At 38.5% G+C, this 20,153-nt stretch overlaps 2 protein-coding genes across 2 annotated transcripts in view; both read right to left on the reverse strand.

Annotated features, from left to right (window-relative positions):
• The window catches only part of LOC141909599 (ras-related protein Rab-32-like), a 31,079-nt gene extending 24,246 nt beyond the window's left edge, over positions 1 to 6,833 (reverse strand). The window contains exon 1 of the mRNA XM_074800097.1: positions 6,687 to 6,833. Coding sequence (XP_074656198.1) covers positions 6,687 to 6,689 — 3 coding nt within the window. The 5' untranslated portion in view covers positions 6,690 to 6,833. The remainder of the gene's footprint in view (positions 1 to 6,686) is intronic.
• Positions 6,834 to 10,528: 3,695 nt separating this feature from the next.
• Positions 10,529 to 15,961, reverse strand: LOC141910302 (uncharacterized). The gene has a single exon (XM_074801035.1). The coding sequence runs from the start codon at positions 15,959 to 15,961 to the stop codon at positions 10,529 to 10,531; it is 5,433 nt and encodes a 1,810-aa protein (XP_074657136.1).
• Positions 15,962 to 20,153: the final 4,192 nt, after the last annotated feature.

The following is a 20,153-nucleotide window of genomic DNA, read 5'->3' on the forward strand; positions in this document are numbered from 1 at the left end:
TTACCTCCAATTGGTGACGTTGTTTCGGAATCATGATTGTCGCTAGTTCCATGTTGTAACAATGCTCGCCCCGTGAATCGATGTACGTCGTGTTCTCGCGGGATTCCCACTTCGCCTGCTGGAGGGACGTTAGAGCGCGCGCCATCCAGGTGCAGCTCGATCGGACGATCGATCTCTGATTTCGGCAAGCGAATCTCGACTGGACGTCCGAGTTCTGCACTGCGCAGACGGATAACGACTGGGTTGTCGTCAGGACTTGAGCGACGTGAGTCTTCCCCATCCCCGGGGTCACGTCGCCAAATATCGCAGTTATCAAACGAAGCTGAACATCCATCGTTCTTCAAATGTTGATGGTCACGATCGTTCGAGGTTAAGGTCAAATGATCCTTGCGTTGATCGTAATTCGCTGACCCTTGTTTTTCACAACTTGCTGATCGCGACTTTTCGTTATTAGGTGATCGCAACATTTCCGTACTTCTATCGTAATTTGTTGATTGTGGCATTTTGTTACTAACTGATCGCGACATTTCCATACCTGTATCGTAAGTTGTGTCATGAGCTGGTTGTGACATTTCCAATTTTCTATCGTAATTTGACGATCGCATCATTTCCACACCTCTATCATAACCTGTAGATCGCAACTCGACCCCTCTATTGTAACTTGCTGGTTGAGACATTTCATAACTCGTTGATTGCAATATTTTGTTATTTGCGGATCGCGACATTTCGGGACTTTTAAGGTAACTTGCTGAATGCGACATTTTTGTGCCTTTATCATAACTAGCTGATCTCTGCGTTTCATAATTTCCAGAAAGCAGCATCTCGTAATTCGCTGGTCGCGACATTTCAGGGCCCATATCGTAACTTGTCGAACCTTGCTTTCCAGTTCCTTTATCATAACTTGCCGAAAGCGACATTTCATAATTTCCAAAATGCGACATCTCGTAATTTGCTGACCTTGAAGGCTCAGAAGTTGCTGATTGCGACATTGTTTCAGTAAATCTAACACGATCCAACGGCGACCTACTGCGTCCGCCTCCCAACCATGAACCGTCATACGACGACAACATTTCGATGGAACGTCCGCGTAATGGCTCACTGTGACGAGTCACTGACGAAAATTCAGGATTTCGATGATCGACGATAAAACGATTACCGGTATTTCGCGACGGGTATTCCCCGTCTCTGGCATGGCCTGACGATCCATCATTACAGGCGCGTAGCAGCATTTCTTGGTGTCGCGCATCAAAATTTGATCGTTGATTATTGGGAGCGTTTGTGAGAATATTTGAACCACCGAATGGATGAGCACGATAGCGCCCATCGGCTGGTCTTCTATAAGCCATATTTACTTAATGAAATGCAGACAAAATATGTCAAAAATACAAAACCTATGGAATTTTGAAAACTTCTTGCCAATCTATTTCTATTAGTAGGTTTCCTATGGTTTTTGAATTATGTTGTAAATTCTAAAATTTCAGTAAGTTAAACCAGTAACTGCGTAATACAAAAGCAAAAAATCATAATTCAGTAGGTCATTTAATCAGTTAGTAAGTTAGGCAGTTAGCTAGGCAGGCAGTCAGTCATTCAGTAAAGGCTATCAGTCAGGTAGGCAGACAAGCAGTCAATCAATCAGGTAGTCAGTCATTCAGCCAGGCAGTGAATGAGTCAGGCAGTAAATTTGGCAGTCGGTCAGTCAGATAGCTATCAGTCAGTCAGTCACTGAAAACTGTCAGAGAATCAAGTCACTCAGTCAATCAGTAAGTCGGACTGTATGAACACTGTCGGCGATCTGGAAAATGACGAAAAAAGTTACGAAAATACGTTTTTAAAACATTCATTTCATGGAACAATACAATATATGATAATGTAGTTATGAAATGAGGGAAAATGTTATAAATTGAGATATAACGAAAACAAGTGCGAATTATGATGAAATTATTCCGCTACAAGAACAACAATGATAAGCAACAATTGATAAGTAAACAATTATAGGAACGATTCAAATGATAGGATTCAATATCGATAACGACAGATGATATAATGATAAGTTTCACGGATGAAAAAGAAGATGACATGGAAGAAACTATTGGAATGTAAATGATAATGAAATAAATGATAATGACAGATGACAATATGCGTAGGATGTAGTTAGTTCTGTTATATACTACACTCACACAGTGTACAAAGTAAGAAAAAATATAATATTACAAATAATGAATAGACAATATTATCAGTTCAAGATATCATACTAGGAGTGACCATAGTAACAACAAGAAAGGCACCAAAAATAAAATCTCCTATATCTGTGCTCTATCTATTCTTCTTAACTGACGCTTTCTGTGGGACACATAACTTAAATTATTGCTCAGGGATATTACAGATCACCGAATCCAAAACTCCCTGATATTTCCGTTACCATTGACAAAATTTTGCAGATTAAATCATAAGATATGCTTAGTGAGGGCTGTTTCTTATCGAAGGGTTCATTTTGCCAATCCTCACCAGAAGACAAGACACAAAAATATTCAAATTCTCCGATTAGTTTATAAGATATCCCCAGTGAGGGTTGTTTATTACCAAGAGGTTCCTTGTGTATTGTCAGTAGCAAGAAGAAGATACCAAAAATTCAAATCCCCGATCGAATTACAAGATATAACCAGTGAGGGCTGTTTCTTATCAAGAGGTTCCTTGTGCCTCCCGTTCACCAGCAAAAACAACAGAACACCAAAAATTCAAATAGATATCCTCAGTGCGGGCTGTTTCTTATCAAGATTTTCTAATTTTGTGCCACTTGTCAACAGCAAGAACAAGATACCAAAAATTCTAATTCCCTCATTAGATTATAAGATATCCTAAGTAGGGGCTGTTTCTTATCACGAGGTTCCTTGTGCCACTCGTCACCAGCAAGAAAAAGAAGACAAAAAATTCGAATTCTCAGGAACATTCCTATTTCAGAACATTGATCATTTGTCCTTTTGCTTATCTCGAACAAGGCAGAGGTTTAATCTAACACATGGAAATTTGCGATATTGGTAATTTTTCATTGGGCCATTGCGCACGTAGTCAATGATATAGTGATTGACAAGTAAATAATGCATACAGGTCATAGGCCTATGTCAACCTAAATCATTGCCCAAGGTAAATGAAATCAGAAATCTTAGTTAGATGACTGAAAATCAGGGGAAAGGTTAATCGTGAATTTGGAGTGGCACAAGAAACAGGCTCCACTGAGGATGTAGATATCTTAGAGCCGCAAATCACATTAAAACTAGTTAGACTGGTCCAAACTTGGAATAGACCAAATCGGTGAGCATTCATATAGGCATAGCTAAATTGGCTACGGAGAGTTATGACTCTCCTTTGTGACAAGCAAGACGTCGCCATGACTGCTTTAACCCGAGATTCATATCTAAATGATGGATTTCAGAGACCCTGGCTGTTATTATTCTTAAAATTTTGCAGTTATCATGTTATATCTTTTAACATCAATCTATGGTAAATTGTAGAACATTATCTAAACAATTGAAACAGCTAATCGTCGAGCCACACATTCATGCTATAGACAGATTTTAACATAAATGATGAACCGTTAGCATATTCATTATTGCCTAGGTAATATAGAAATTATATGATCTGAAAACTAATATTAATCAGCTTGATGACAAATTGGTGACACGTAGGCCCTATCAATTGAAATCATAGTACAGAGTACAATCAAGAATGGCTCTGGGACCAGTTTCTGTTCACACACGCACACAAAAAGAATTAGTCCATTCCAAAATTGGGAAACAGCCTGGTTCGCTCTTTTAGTTAGTAATTTTTCTGTTTCAATTGTGAAGGCTTGGTCCAATTGGCACGGGCCAAATTAAGACTGGTCTAAAGAACGTCGTCTGAACGCACCGTAGGATTTAACCAGGGAATCTTTGGTGAAGGATCAGGTAAATTATTAATTTTGGATTACCTGATCTGGAAGAACCTTGATATCACCTCATCAGGTGAAATGCAAGTATACGAAATGAATAAAACTACAGATACATATTATGGGTTATCACAATTACCAGTGCTAAATTCTAAGCTAATTACAAACAAGTGTTCAAAATAACAAAAAAATTATCTAAATATGTTTAGAATAAAAGAGCCATATTAAAATAGTTCTATTTCACCTGATGAGGGCCTACGATCCCGAAAATGTTTAGGCTTATGGCAATAAATTGTTTCAGACTCATTAAAAATTGACGATTCAGATCATATTTCCAAAAAAACACATTTTAGGTCTACTATACTGCGTTTTTATGGCAATTGCTCATCCGAATTCAGAGACATCGTGAATGCATTTTCAAGGCAATTTTTACAAGTTCTAAATACAGTAACCTGAAGGACCCGGGGTTCATAGCCTCAATGAGGGATCTGGTTCCAGGACTTTCTATGACATTTTTTGGCCCAATTCCATGATACGATTAGTCAAATTTCATGACTTGTTGTCAAGAAACTGCGCTAAATAAGAAATTATCATCATTATCAACAACAAATGTTCATATTGGTCAGACCATCCTCGAAACCTATTAGGCCTACACATTTCCAATATTACATTTCTTTACTAAGAACTGAAAAAGACAGAATCGATACAAAAAGAAAGAGATATACTAGAGGCTATACTTGACAGCACAATGGCTACTAATTCTATAAGGAGTACAGTGGTTTCCGCTGCATCAATACGGTCACACGCAAAAGCTAAGGCGTTTCATCCCTTGTTATTTATATATAGTAAGGCGTTGCGACCGCTTGATAATGATCCTTAACGACCAATTGTTTATTGGAATTTTATAGCGGATAAATAAACAATATCAACACTAGGTATTTCCGTGATATTTTGAATTTATTTGCATTTCATGTTTATGCAGATGTTTATTAATGACCTGAACCCCCCTGGTGAGGCATTCGACAGACATACGATCAATACGATGTCCATACGATGCTATTTGCCTGTCGTACATGAATCAATTCATTATCGTTTTTTAATAGACTGCCTAAAGAAACGGATTTTTGAACTTCCGTATCAATGATGTATCTCCGTGCTGACGGAATATTAATGAAATTGAACAAACGGCGAATAAATGTCGGACTCTCAACGAACCCATATTCTGATTGCTATTATTCAATCGGATGAAAGATGACATCATCTCAATCCATATGTGTATTAGACTGGTTGCAGGCCTCGAAATTAATTGCGGCAACATTTGCTGTTGGTTACACAACCACTGCTGCTGGTTGGTCCCCTTACCGGCGGCAATGAAATACCGTCAGTAAATATGTTTCTACTATTGCCGTAGGTGATATAAAGGTAGGTTTAGGTCATTCATTGACGCCTGCATTAGCGCCATTATCGTGAGATTATCAACAAACCGGAAATAAGATCCAAGCCAGTTAACAAGCCCCCGTGGTCGTGACAAACATCATAGCAATGTCTCCGAACAGCATATCATAAGCATATGCCAAGTAAACTATCCCTGATAAATGAAAATGAATCGATAAGGAATAAATAAATATGCTATATTTCATTTCATCTCGGTTCATCTCGGTAAAATACGTCATCTCGGTAATAAGGATGACCCTCTATATAGGCTAGGCCTAAAGTCTATTTATTTTTGATTGTCCACAGTCTTTTTGGGATATTTCGCTTAATTTTGAGTGTGCATACCTCAAATAGGTCTTAATCGAATCAGTAGAGCTGTGCAGTCCAGATAAATCATCGTTTTTATATCCATTTTGGACTGTTTAGAAGGATTGATGAATATTCTCGAAAATTGAGGTTTAAATCGGCGAGAAAGACCGCCATTTTGTTCGTTGTTGCTTATTTCTTTATGGAAATGAGGCATTGCACACATGCGCAATGAGGCGAGGATGCGTCAATTATACCATGGGGATGTAGCAGCTTCTTATCGCCAAGAGACCAATCAACGACTCACAATATTACTCTAGAAAGCCGTTTTAGTGAATAAAGATGGCTTTGTCAAAGGTATCAAAACAATGTGGTTTGGCAATGATTTAGGCCTATGATAGCGCAACCATTACGGCCGTAGGGGCCTACCCACGTAGTGAAACACGTGCGAGCAACGTACTCTCCCCATAAAAAATAAACTTACCCAGATCACATGGAACACACTGCTCATTTGCATAAAGAAGTGAACAAACTGGAACCAAATGGTGGTCTTTCTCGCCGATTTAAAGCTCAACTTTCGAGAATATTCATCAATCCTTCCACTCGGTACAAAATGGATATAAAAACGATGATTTTTCTGGACTGCACAACTCTACTGATTCGATTAAGACCTATTTGAGGTATGCACACCCAAAATTAAGCATAATATCACAAAAAGATCGTGGACAATCAAAAATAAATAGACACTATGCCATACGTCCATCTCATGGTAGTAGCTAGTAGTAGCTATCACTTACGATTTTTTAGCTTGATGGGGGCCCCCAGGAGTCCAACTGGGCAGGGAATCAAAATCAATGACATCTTGCAAATCAAAACTTGAATTATATTTGCCCTAAACACTGCAAAGTTGAATGAATTAAGACTTCAGAACAAGTCGTCAAGTGTGTAAGTAAAAGTATAGAAAAGGTCGATAAAAAATGATTGATCGACGGAGTGGCTTTCTATTCTATCTAGCTAGGCTTACCATCTCGCGTCCCGTCGAATCAAACCGGTTCAGCAAGGGATCGGTGTTGATCTGAAGGTTATCTCAATTCGGACAATGAATCAGCGAATATCTTCTCCAGAATCCTCATAAAAACCACCACGGCAAACATCACATGAGCTCTCAATCAATCAATCAATCCGCTTTATTGATGACTCCCGAAAATACTTCCGGGTTTCCCAATTCAATTCAATTTGCTCAATCTTTATTGTGTTATTGATATATTATCGATGTTCATGTATACGAGTGTGTAATCAAAATTTGCTATCAACGGATGAAATAATAATGATTTTGATAAAATTAAGATTGAAAATAATGACCGACAACGACCGGCCCACAACGACCACGAACGTGAATCACAAGTGATGAGTACCGGGTGACTCCGACAATATCGAATACAGGCCTAACTTCACCGAGACTCGGTGTCAAAAGAGACTGGTTCATGGTCTCTACTGTAACGGATTCCGTAGCGGGCACGGTACCCCAAGTTGCTTCTTCGTAATATGTGGATTTCGCGGGGGACAAGGCAACACCTGCTCCGCCTCTACCCAACTTACGGCCCGGATCCGCTCGGGGCCACCCCTATCTCTTCGTGTCTCACCGTTGGTGGGTACGTACGGGTCCGCTCGTCCTCCTCTCGCCTGGGACGAGTAATTCAGCTATGAAAATATCCGCGCTAATAAGAGGCGTCTCGAACAACTGGTTTGAAAACTATTTGAAGAATAGAAAACAATTCCTTCAAATTCACTGAAAATTATAAATCTTCAATGTGTACCGTTTAAAACTGGAGTACCCCAAGGATCACTTAGATCCCTCAGATTTTTATTATATGTAAATGACTGTATTAAATTTTCCTATCTGTTTAACCTCATATTGTTTAATGATGACACGCATGCTTTTTATAGTGACAACAATTTAGACGGATTAGTACTACTGTAAATATTGAATTAAAATTGTATACCTGTTGTTATTAATGTAAAGAAGACATCATTTAGTGTTCAGTTATCTCTTGAAACATAACTTGGGAATACTAATTAATAACATAGAGAAATAAGCCAATGTCACAAATTTTCTTGGCATTCTTATTTACCTGGTACGATCAAATAAAATCAGTCGAAAAAATATTTCTCGAAACATTGGTATAACAGGCTCCCAGTAAGTTCACTTCGTACCCTTTATCTATCGCTTATCGATTCTTGCCTGCAGTATTATAATGTAGTTCGGGGACGAAATTTCGAAAATAAATTACAGCCATTAAATGTATTGCAAAAAAGTGTTATAAGCATTTCTAATTCCTATTATTTGGCACACACTGACCCTATATTCAAACAGTTTAATATCCTCAAGCTCAAAGATATTAATAAACTTCGGCTAGGTACTCATACAAATTCGTCCACTCTGAATTACTGAAATCATTCGAAAATCATTGGAGCCAAAATTTTCAAATCCACAGTCATAATACCACAGGGGTTTGGCGATGGGCTTGGATTTTATTTCCGGGTTGTTGATAATCTCGCGAGAATGGCGCTAAATATGAACTGCGAATAAATTCAAAATATCATGGAAATACATTGTGTTTATATTGTTTATTTATCCGCTATAAAGTTCCGATAAACAATTGGTCGTTTCTGGCTGGCACGACTTGAACTGCGTTTCATCCCTTGTGATTTGATATAGTACCGGTAAAGCGTGACGACCGTCTGATAATGATTCTTAACGAACAATTGTTTATCGGAACTTTATAGCGGATAAATAAACAATATAAACACAAGGTATTTCCATGATATTTTGAATTTATTCGCAGTTCATATTTTGCGCCATTCCCGCGAAATTATCAACAACCCGGAATAAAATCCAAGCCCATCGCCAAACCCCTGTGCATACGCGTCGACGTCAAGATTTACAAACACTATCTTACAATAGTCAAAGAAGAAAATTTTCAGTAAAAATATCCGGCCCTTTACTTTGCAATAACATCATTGACAATCTAAAAAACTGGAAAAATTCAAAACTGTTTCTGAGAAATTATAGAAAACAGCCAAGCGCTCGATTACGATAGTTATCCTTAAAACAGAAGTTATAGTTATTGAAGTATTACAGAAAACAACTGGCTTATCAAATGATTACATCTTAATCAAGCAGTTATCATAGATTATGAGTGCATTTTGTGTGTTGAGGGTTGGCTGTAAGCGTGTTTATTTTCTTTATTGCATATCTCTTTTTTCTTCTTCACTTTTCTCTTTTAAGGGACCTGTTTTATATATACTATTTCTTAGTTTCTACAGACCCCTCCTAGTCTATTTTAATGTATTTTGTATTATGCTTTTGTACACTATGCTGTAAATTATGAAAAGTAAAGCGTTCGTTCGTTCGTTCGTTCGTTCGTTCGTTCGTTCGTTCGTTCGTTCGTTCGTTCGTTCGTTCGTTCGTGCCTTCGCGCAGACGGGAGGGTTCTTACATTTTGATTAGCTGGTAAGCGGAACTGATGCTCGAATTAGCGTTTAATTACGTTGTTTGATCTTTATCTAATCTTTTCTTGCACGGACAGCCCGAGTGAACGGTTTTTGTTATCCAAACTCGCGCGCTGCCTCCTTTTATAGCCCGCGGTTGTCCCCGCCACGCTCTCATTGGCAAGAACAAAAGCCCGGGTACACGTGATTTGTCACGCGTGCCACATGACTTCGAGGTTGGCTGGGTTCCAGCGACAATGAGGGCGGAACCGGGTAACCGCACGCCAGCTGCAAGGTCGCCGCGGACACAAGGAAAGACATCAATAAGCGATATCGCTTATTAAGGTCTATTTTACTTATCTATGATAAATTATAGATAAGTTGAATAAGTAGAAAGGATTCGAACCCTCTGTACTTGCCTAGCATTTTCTCCAACTATTCCCTTTGTTTATATTCTACAAGGAGACGAGGGTGGCAGTTTTTCAGAGACTCGATCCATATAAAAGGTTATGTGGACTGAACCAATAAGCATGTTGGCTGATAAAGGACCAAATGAATTAATTTTTACACGACTTCGATTATAGAAAAACGCAAAACGAAACCTATAGAGCAAAAACGAAAACTTCGTTTTTGCTACTGCGCAAAAACGAAAATATTCGTTTTTGCTCTATGACTTTTCGTTTTTGCTCCATGATATTCGTTTTGCGCCCTAGCAAAAACGAACTTGACATGGTATTAAAATTCGGTTGTCCGGGTGACCATGTATATTCGTTATTGTTGTTGATTGGTGCGTTTTCACGTAGCAGGAAAAAGTCGCAGTTAAAGGTTAGCTGGAAACCGCTCGTGAAAACCAGCCTTGCTGTAACACGATGATCTTTTGATTAAAGACAAGCCCGTCTTTACCAGTCTCTATTATTGGTTTCATGATAAAATCTGGAACCAAGACGTTGCATCACCTTAGTTCAAAGAAATGGCTGTCATACGGAAAATGACCTGGGACTGTAGATCCTCCAAAGGCAGAAAAATAACTCCAACACAGCTAGATACAAACGAAAAACTGAACCCCACTTTATTGCAGGAAAAGGTTTATATACACAATAATATACATGGTTGATCACCCGTGAAACTGTGATCGGTGAAATATAACACGTTACATAATACACGCTAGTACTGCGTGACACTCCCACCACAGCAGATAAGTTTAAAGATAAATCGTACATAGAATCATACAAAATAGAAATAGAAGTTCGTATAACAAATATCTCAATGTACGAAATTACAAACAATTTACATATTATTATAATGAACAATTGATTTAACAATCAAACTATTTACATGTAATTGTAATATAATCTTAATAGAACTGAGACTAATTTAAGCATTATCTGTATCTTGATCTTCCAAAACTTTTAATTGCTTCGAAATTCTATCTTTGGCAACTATTGCCGATGCACGAGTAGGGGGACGAGGAGTTTGAGTTTTCTCATCAGTTGAAATTGAATTTTGCACTGGAATGGATTCAACTGGAACATTTACTTCTAGATAAACTAGTTTAGAAATTGGACGGTTAGTGAAACCATTGGCAGTTTTTAACTCTACTGACCGAATGAGGTCATCCTCCCCGCGCAAAATCTTAGTAATTATAGCTAATTTCCATCGTAAACGTGGAACATGTGCGTCATGTATTAAAACTAGCATTCCCGGTTTGATATTTTGATAATTATCGCCAACAGATTTATGAGATTCTCTCAAATTTACCAGGTACTCTTTATGCCACTTATCCCAAAATTTATCTTGAAGTGTAACCAGGAATTTATATCGATTCTGCAACTCGGATTCTGACAAATTGGAATAATCAGGATCATTGATATCAAACTCAGGATGAGGCAATGAATTAATTTTCCTTCCACAAACTAAATGAGATGGAGTTAATACATTAATGTCATTGATATCTGATGTTTCCCTGACTAAGGGTCTGTCATTAATCGTACACTCAATTTCTGTGATTAATGTCGAAAATTCATCTAGAGTTACTTTTGCCCTTCCTAAACACTTTTTCAGAGCAGACTTTGTCAAACCGATTAATCGCTCGTAGAATCCTCCGTGCCAAGGGCTTCTTTTTGTCATAAAATGCCAATCAATGCGTCGCTTTGAAAGGAAATTCGTTGAACTCAAAGCTTCAAATATCTTCTTCAATTCGGAGTTGGCTCCGATAAAGGTACTAGCATTATCAGAGATAAGCATCCTTGGCACGGAGCGACGAGCAGTGAACCTACGGAAACATCTTATAAATTCGTCTGTAGAGTTACTAACTACAACCTCACAATGGACTGCTCTGGTTACAGTGCATGTGAATAATGCAATATAACAATTGCTGCCATTTTTTAAAACGAATGGTCCGCAATAATCCAGTCCACAGTAGTAAAACGGTGGATATCTAGAAACTCTATACCCAGGAAGTGGAGGTGGATCTGGTAACGTAAAGGGTTTACCAGAAACTTTGCGACATGTAACGCATTTTCTGACCTGAGACTTGACTGCTTGGCGTATCTGAGGGATCCAAAAATTTTCTCGTATCTTACACACAGTTGCACTTACACCGAAATGCATGACCTGCAGATGAGCATCATTGATAATCAAACTAGATAACATACACGATTTTGGTACGAATATCGGGTGTTTAGAATCAAAACTCATATCAGCATTCTGGAGACGACCTTTGCACCTAATAATGCCCTCGTCGTCTATGTATAATTGTAGTTGATTAACTACAGATAATTTCTTTCTCTTTGTGCCACTCGTCAAGTCCTGAATTATCTCGGCACACAAAGCGGACTGAAAATATTTGATTATCAATTTTTCAGCATTCACGATTTCTGATGACGATAGTGGTCCGTGATTTCGATCCTCTTTTATTGATTTAAGGTTATGAATAAAGCGTAAAGCCAGAGCCATGACATTTACCAACTCTGAGTATGACGTGAATTGACTATAATCTATAACTTCTCCCAATTGAAAAGTAAAAATTGAACTTTCCTTCTTACGAATTGGATCGGAATTTTGAGCCACTACGTAATTGATTGAAATTGTGCTAGGCTGTTCAGGTAGAGGACTCCCATTGGTCAACCAAGCTGGCCCTTTTAACCATAGATCAGCTGTTAACTCATTGTAATGCACACCGCGAGTTAACAGGTCTGCAGGGTTAACGTTACCTGGACAGTAAAACCAACTGTTTAAAGAAGTTAATTTTCTAATCTCGGATACCCGGTTATTCACAAATTGTGTCTGTTTCTTTCCTGAATTTAACCAACCCAATACAATCTGACTGTCAGTCCAGTGAAAGGATTTTATAGGCGAATTAGAACCAATGGTTGGATTAATTGAACGTTGAATGTGATCAGACAACCTGGCTGCAACCGTAGCTGCCATCAATTCTAACTTAGGGATGGTCAATTCTTTAACTGGAGCGACACGAGATTTTGACATTATCAAACTAGACTGACTACCAGATTTAAGGTACGCCACTGCTCCATACGCGCGAGTCGAACTATCACCAAATATGTGTAGTTCTAAATCAGTAGTTCGCAAATTCGGATCTGAGAAATACTTTCTCTGAAATGTCATATCCAAAGCTCGGCACAGGTTTTCATTAATAGAGAACCATTGAGAACAAATATCCTTAGGTAACAAATCATCCCATCCGTATGACTGCTTCCATAAATCTTGAAGAAGTAATTTTGATGGAAGAGTGACGGGAGTCAAAAACCCAAGAGGATCATATATTTTGGCGGTCCTTCTCAAAATAACACGTTTTGTGATAGGAGACTCGTCTATTACCGCGTGCTTTGGATATGCGATCAAATCTCTATCAGTGTCCCACATGAGACCAAGATTCTTTACAATACGAGAAGGTTCAAGTACACCGTCGTGTTTTGCAAGCTCACGTAGCTGCGAACTATTCGATGCCCAGCATCGAAAATTGAAATTGGCATTTTCTTTGAGTGATCTCGCTTCTTTATAGAACTGAATTACATCTGACACAGAGTTTACGCTTGTACTAATATTGTCGACATATATATCTCGTAAAAGGTTATTCGTAAATTTACCTTTGAAACTGTTTCTAAGATGATATATAATTGTACTATTTAGCATAAACGGCGAACATTTCGCACCGAAAAGGACTCTCTTAAAGCGATAAACCTCAAATGTACTTTCAGTGTCTTTCGAATCACTAAGCCAGAGAAAACGCGTAGAATCTCGATCCGATTTATCTAAACCAACGTGCAAAAACGCTTTTTCGATATCAGTGGTTACTGCGCAATCAAATAATCGAAATCGTATGAGAATAGAAGTGAGTTCATTGAGAAGGCAAGGCCCTGACTCCAAACAATCATTCAAACTTAATGAGTTTTTGGAAGAACGACAACTACAGTCAAATACTATGCGGATAGGTGTAGTACTAGACTCTCGAAATACAGCGTGATGCGGAATATAATGAATTTTCCCTAAATCATCAATAGGATCAGGGTAGGCCACCTTCTCAATGAAGTCGCGTTCTAATTGATATTTGATTATCCCGTCATAACTCTCTAACAACGAAGATTGAAACAGGCGCCGAGCGAGTGATCTTGTACGGCCGTATGCTACCGAGTAATTTGATGGTAAAGGACCATAACCCACTCTCCACGGGAGTTTTGCCTGATAGATACCTCCTTCTTTAGAAATAGAACTATTTAGATATTCCTCTAAAAAATTGGAAGTTTCGTCGACTGGAGGCGTGATACCTAAAATATCTAACGACCAGAATCGGCCAAGATTATAAGAATCAGGCTCCGATACTACATGTAACATGCTAACATTACTAGAACTACCATTTTTCCTAGGCCCAGTTATAACATAACCGAGTTTAGTTGGAACCGCTACTGGACCATCGCTCGACCGTATTGTGCCTTCAGTCTCAATAAAATTGTAGTAATAATCACTTCCGATTAATACAGAAATGTCGATGTGATCTGAAGCGTAATGTATGGGTTGTGCAAATTGAAGACCTTTAAATTCATTAATTGTTTCAATATCAGAAGGCACAAGTAATGGTTTTGTTATGGCCGGTACAACTATTGCTTCGACTTTTAAAGTAGATCCATCTGTACATATTATGTTAATCTCTACAATATCGACCTTCCTGTTCGTAGTCGAAGTTGCCCCAAAAGTACACAAATTCAAATCTGCATTTTTGATAATCTTTAATTTTAGAAGATTTGCTAACTCTTCCGTAACAAATGATCTTTGCGATCCATCATCGAAAAGGATGTTGGCGAAGGTATGTTCCTCGGGTCCCGTTACCCTACCAACAGCAGTTTTTAAATGAACTGGAATCGTTTGAACCGTATTAACGGCTACTGAAATGTTAACATTTTCTATAGACGTTTCTGATTTTGCGTAAGAATTGGATTCATTTATTAAACTCATTGTTGACTGCTGTTGTGGTGTGGGATTGCGAGCCGCGGGTACTAACTGAGGTGTAGGCGCAGTACCATCAACGCTACGCTCACAACTGACCAAATGTGCACGCACACCCTTAGGTTGAGATCGCCTGAAAAAAGAAGCACTGCACAAACTCGAATGATGTTTGCCGCCGCACGATTTACACCGCTGTTGAGAACCACAATCTCGAGAACGGTGTTTCCCTAAACAACTATAACATAAATTCGCATTTCTGATCATACTGAAGCGAATTTCAGGGTCAGTTATGATCTCGCACTGGTTCGCGTAATGATTTGAAGAATAACAATACGCGCATTTACCGCGGTTCGAATTGTTGGGACGGTGTAGTTGTTGTTTAACCGGTCTATTATAATTCACGCGATCTACGGTCGAAATCAACGACGTCACGGTTGAACTTTTGGCTTGAGTTGAATTCGAACAACTCAAAGTGTTACACGCCTCGAGAGTTAACACTTCATTCTTTATAGCCGTACGCAACGAGTCGAGGTCCCAGTCTTTATTGCCATGCTCTTTAGAAATACTCAAATTTACTTCATATGGTAATTTCGTTCGCAGAACCGGAACTAACATGGCGCCATAATTTGAAGTAGGCTTCCCTATCGAATCTAAACTCCTGATGTATTTCTCTAACTTATCGTAAAATGACCTTAACGATTTTAGATCATAGCGGGGTGCCGGTAAACTCAACAAGGATGTCATATAGACCTCAGCGATTTTATGAGCTTGCCCGAATCGGTCGCACAATAACTTTTTTGCAACGAAATAATTCACATCGGTTAACGGGAGGCCCTCAAGACATTCTTTGGCTTCTCCTGTCAAATGAGTAATCAAATGACTAAATTTTTCGATACCCGAGAGATCCGACTGCTCGTCAACTGTTGCGCAAAATAAGTCCCAGAATGACTTCCATTCTAGGAGGTTTCCTGAGAATGTCGGCAATTTTAATTTTTCGAGCGTTAATCTTTTCGGACGAGTTGTAAAATCACGGTTTGAAGGAACATTAATCGTAAGAGCTTGTACGGAATGCTCCAACACTGACAAATCAATTTTTCGTTCCGACAAATAATCTTCAGACTCGGCGATAAAGTCGCAAATTTCTTTTTCTTTCGAATAAAATTCTAATAAGTTTGAATCTAAATCGGTCATCATTTGAATTTTTTCCTTTATCATCGATACGACGGACATACCTTGCACGCTTTGCTCCTGAGATACCGCGTCTCTTCCTCTCGTAAATAATTTCGTTAGGTGACTCCGATGTCCTTTCCTCGTGTTGTATAATTTTTTCTTATCTTCTTCGTCCATCTTGCTGTTTCTATTTCCTCGGCTCGAGGGACCAAAATGTCATACGGAAAATGACCTGGGACTGTAGATCCTCCAAAGGCAGAAAAATAACTCCAACACAGCTAGATACAAACGAAAAACTGAACCCCACTTTATTGCAGGAAAAGGTTTATATACACAATAATATACATGGTTGATCACCCGTGAAACTGTGATCGGTGAAATATAACACGTTACATAATACACGCTAGTACTGCGTGACAATGGCTACGAATCATCTTACTGAGATCATGTTGAAATTTCTTTCAGGCACATTGAATAAATAAATATCTCGTACCATCTAGCTGACATGATTAGTGAGAAGTGGTTAAACAATATTATTCACCATTGAATAGATTTCAGCGGAAATTTAGTCACCTTGTTGCACGAAGATTCTGGTTACTGAAGTTTCTAGCTCGAATTATCATCATGAATCGATGAGCAAATACGTGTATACCAGTCATCTGTTGCTCTTAAGGATCTGGTTTTTCGAAATTTCTACTCGTTGAATAATCATCATGAATCGATGAGCAAATATACGTATACCAGTCACCTGTTGCCCTTAAGGATCTGGTTTTTGAAGTTTCTACGCTGTGAATTATCATCGTGAATCGTCGAGCAAGTACACGTACACCAGTCACCTGTTGTACTTGAGGATCTAATTACTAAAACTGTTGAATCATCATGCAGTACATGACAGACACAATGATAGACAGACTGAAGAATAATCATTCTACGCTAGATCCAATCAAGATCCATATTGAATATTCATATATGGAACTATGAATATGGATTTTGTAAACTCACAATGGTCAAACTAAACTCAGTGTGGAGCTGGTTACGGGGTCAATTCAACCCCTGAAATCATAATGGTCGAATTTTAACCCTGCGCTGAGCTGTTATTCCTATAGCTTTCAGGGGCCAACAAACAACAATATAGCTGCCCACATCCATGAACGATGTTATCAGATAATAATCAAACGTTCCAAATAACTGAGTAATCTACCATCTTAATTGAAAAATGAGCCCCATTTGAACATATCTCGTCTCGGGCTTTTAAACCAACGATTCAATTGATTAAACATAAATCATCGATTTCTGGCGTTAGCCCTCGTTATCAAGACGTTGCATCGCCTTTCAATGGATATGTAGTTCGGCATTATGCACAGGTAAAGTTTGCTAGAATCATACCTTTCTTCGTTTAAAAATTTGGGCTCCAGGGGCCAAGTATAGAATTCTCTCCGCGATTTTAGCTATTTTATACCACTTGGTATGTTGGATAAAGGGCGCTTTTAGGGCAGAAATCGACCGAACTTTTAGAACGAAAACTATTTGAAATGCATTGAAAACTTCATAAAACATCGATTTAAGTGTCAATCATTATTTAGTTGTGCAATCATTGATAAGATTTCAACATGTATTTGAAGCGTACATGTATAAAATATCAGGCGCAATATATTCTATGAATTCGTCGACTATTCTGGTACGAAAAAAACGAGATAATTTAATTTCGAAAATTTAATACGTTGTAAGAAGCGACTAAGGTAAGCTCAGTAATGAAATATCCAAATCTTAATTATTCATAAGCAAACGTTGATAGTCAATGAAACAATTTACAATTAAACATGCAAACGCTCACTTAACAAAAACAGTTTAGGTAACACAAATTTTGTCGAACGATACCATCTTTGTAAAACATCACATCTCAGCTAATATTTGAGATATACATACGCAAACGATAAAAAGCATCCGACGGTAGAATATCTCAGCTATTGAGGTCTATCAAATGATATACGAATTACTTCGCTGGAATGTACAATCTTTCATCAGTTACTCGATTTTTTGAATTCCGAAAGATTTGTATTACTGAGCGGTTACTACTCGACCAATTCAATTAAAAACTTCTGTGGAAAGCAGAGCCGCAGCCTTGATGACGTAGCCTCGATATTCTGTTTATCTTCGGGTCTAAACAAGCATTAGGGTGAAGTGGCAGCAGTGAACCATTCTAGTCAATTCTATACCATATTTGAAATTCTGAAAAATTAAATCATGGAATTTATTTCTTCGGCGGTGGCCCAGCCACAATACGGTTGCCGGCACATTTTTAGATTTTATATTTGATGTTACTGTCTATCAACTTCATTTCCTACCCTAGTTTCGTGCTTCAATGAACATTCTAATTGGTTTGCAAGAACGATACAATACGATACGAGAAACAAAATGAATGTACTTGTACACGAACGGCAGCAATTTCAGTGGTTTGGGTCATTCCTGACCGGTTGGCGTCAGAGTGTTGTTATAAATGGTGTTTACTCGTCGTCGGAGCAGTTGTGGTATGGCGTCCCTCAGGGGTCCGTGTCTTTGGTATTTTTGGTGTATATTCAGCGTCTCGCTGAGCTATATCTTCATATGTGCCGCCATGAATTCGCAGACGATTATCAGGAGTACAGACTCACTTCTCTTCGTGATTCAAAGTCGGCCCGCAGTTCTCCAAGGTCGAATCCTGCCTTGAGTGAGAAGTTCTTGAAGGCCAACCCATTCAGCCAGATTCGTGCCATTAGCATTAAAATGTTGCCGGTGTTAAAATGCCAATCTCTGCTCATCTAGTTCGTAATCTCGGGGTGCTGTTTTGACCGGCAACTTAGTAAGAAACCTCATGTAAACTATGTTCTCAAAACTGGATACTTCAATTATTTGGCTCGCATTAGCGAGCCTATGTCAACGGTCTGGCCGATCGATCATTCGTATGCTTAATACACTACGCTCAAAGCTTTTTTAGCACACTCAAACGCAATTTCAGTAGCCTGTAATTTCACTACTAATGGGCGAATTGAACGGATTAAGCAAAAATATATTTCGTAATTTGTTTTTCTTTATGGTGCGCACAGTTGAAAGCCGTGGGTTTCATATTTTTTGAGAAATCGACCAAAAAGTGTCAAAAATTCGATTTATTTGAGCAGGTTTTTTTTTATGCAGCATCTTTAATTGTCCAAAATAACACGTGAAAATGCAATGCTATTTGCGTCGGAAGAATTTTATCTCGTAAAGATCGGATGCTTTGTTCGGTAGTTATGGGCTTTCAAAGACGAAACCCCCCCGCCCCCAGAATCTCGGTTATATATAATTTGTGTTGACCCGGTTTGAACTCCATCATGACGTCATAGCGTTCTTTGAATATGCAAATGATGTGGATCAGCAGGTGCTAAACAAAATGGCGGTACAATTGAAGAGGTTCATATTCAGCATTTCTAGCGCGAATACTGATACTCAAGGCGTATGATATAACGAGTATTTGTGTGCGATGTGTTCAATGATGCATCTAGTTTTGAAGTCCCGTGCATGAGGTACCGTTGCATCAATTCTGGTTTAAATTTGCGGAATTTAACTACCGTGTTCACCACACGGCTGATTCACTGATGATACTGATCAGCTGATCTGATATATTTACACGACTGGAATAATTGTTTCATCATCATTAATTGAAGTCATTTTATTGACGTTCGCATTAACGATCCGTTTTGGAGCCTGATTATTTGTATTAGTTTGTTAATCGCAACATAGTGATAAGCTTCGCGTTGAAAACAGTCGCGTACAGTCGCGTAGGCAATATCGCCTTGTACTCTCATGTTCACTGCGTGTATGTATCAGCTAAAGCTAACGCGCGGCGCAGGTCGCGCGTAACAACGATTCTGAGTGAATATGTAAGCTTGCCTGCCTACTTAAAGCAATCCTATCGTGAAATTATTAAAAACCATGTCAGTCGATAAACTTTATTTCGTTAGTAACCAGCACTGGCCTCAAATTTCATAGACTTGGGAGCTTCTGTCCTAATTGAGCCGTATGATAATGAAAAACCTCCGATGAAACCCAGGCTCTCACTTTGCCGGGTCACTCATAGTTTGAGTTGTTTTATATGTCATTCCATGAATGTATTAGAATTATGAATATTAATTTGTTGAGACAAAAATTCCCAAAATCAATTTTTCGAAGATTTCATTCTCGTTAAAAAGTCAGTTATCACTGACCAAAATTAAGTCATTTCTGATATATTTTTCTTATTTAACTTTCAATGAAATGTTTTTTTTCGTACTAGTAGCCTATATATGACAAATTTTTACTTCACACTATGGTTTTGCGAGCCACTGGACTATTGGCCCTCTATACTGCTTTTTGA

Source organism: Tubulanus polymorphus, chromosome 8, assembly GCF_964204645.1.
Source record: "Tubulanus polymorphus chromosome 8, tnTubPoly1.2, whole genome shotgun sequence".
NCBI lineage: Eukaryota > Metazoa > Nemertea > Palaeonemertea > Tubulaniformes > Tubulanidae > Tubulanus > Tubulanus polymorphus.

What these genes read in the sequence shown, in the direction of transcription:
- LOC141910302 (XM_074801035.1), bottom strand. Translation starts at nt 15,961, where the DNA reads ATGGACGAAGAAGATAAGAAAAAATTATACAACACGAGGAAAGGACAT.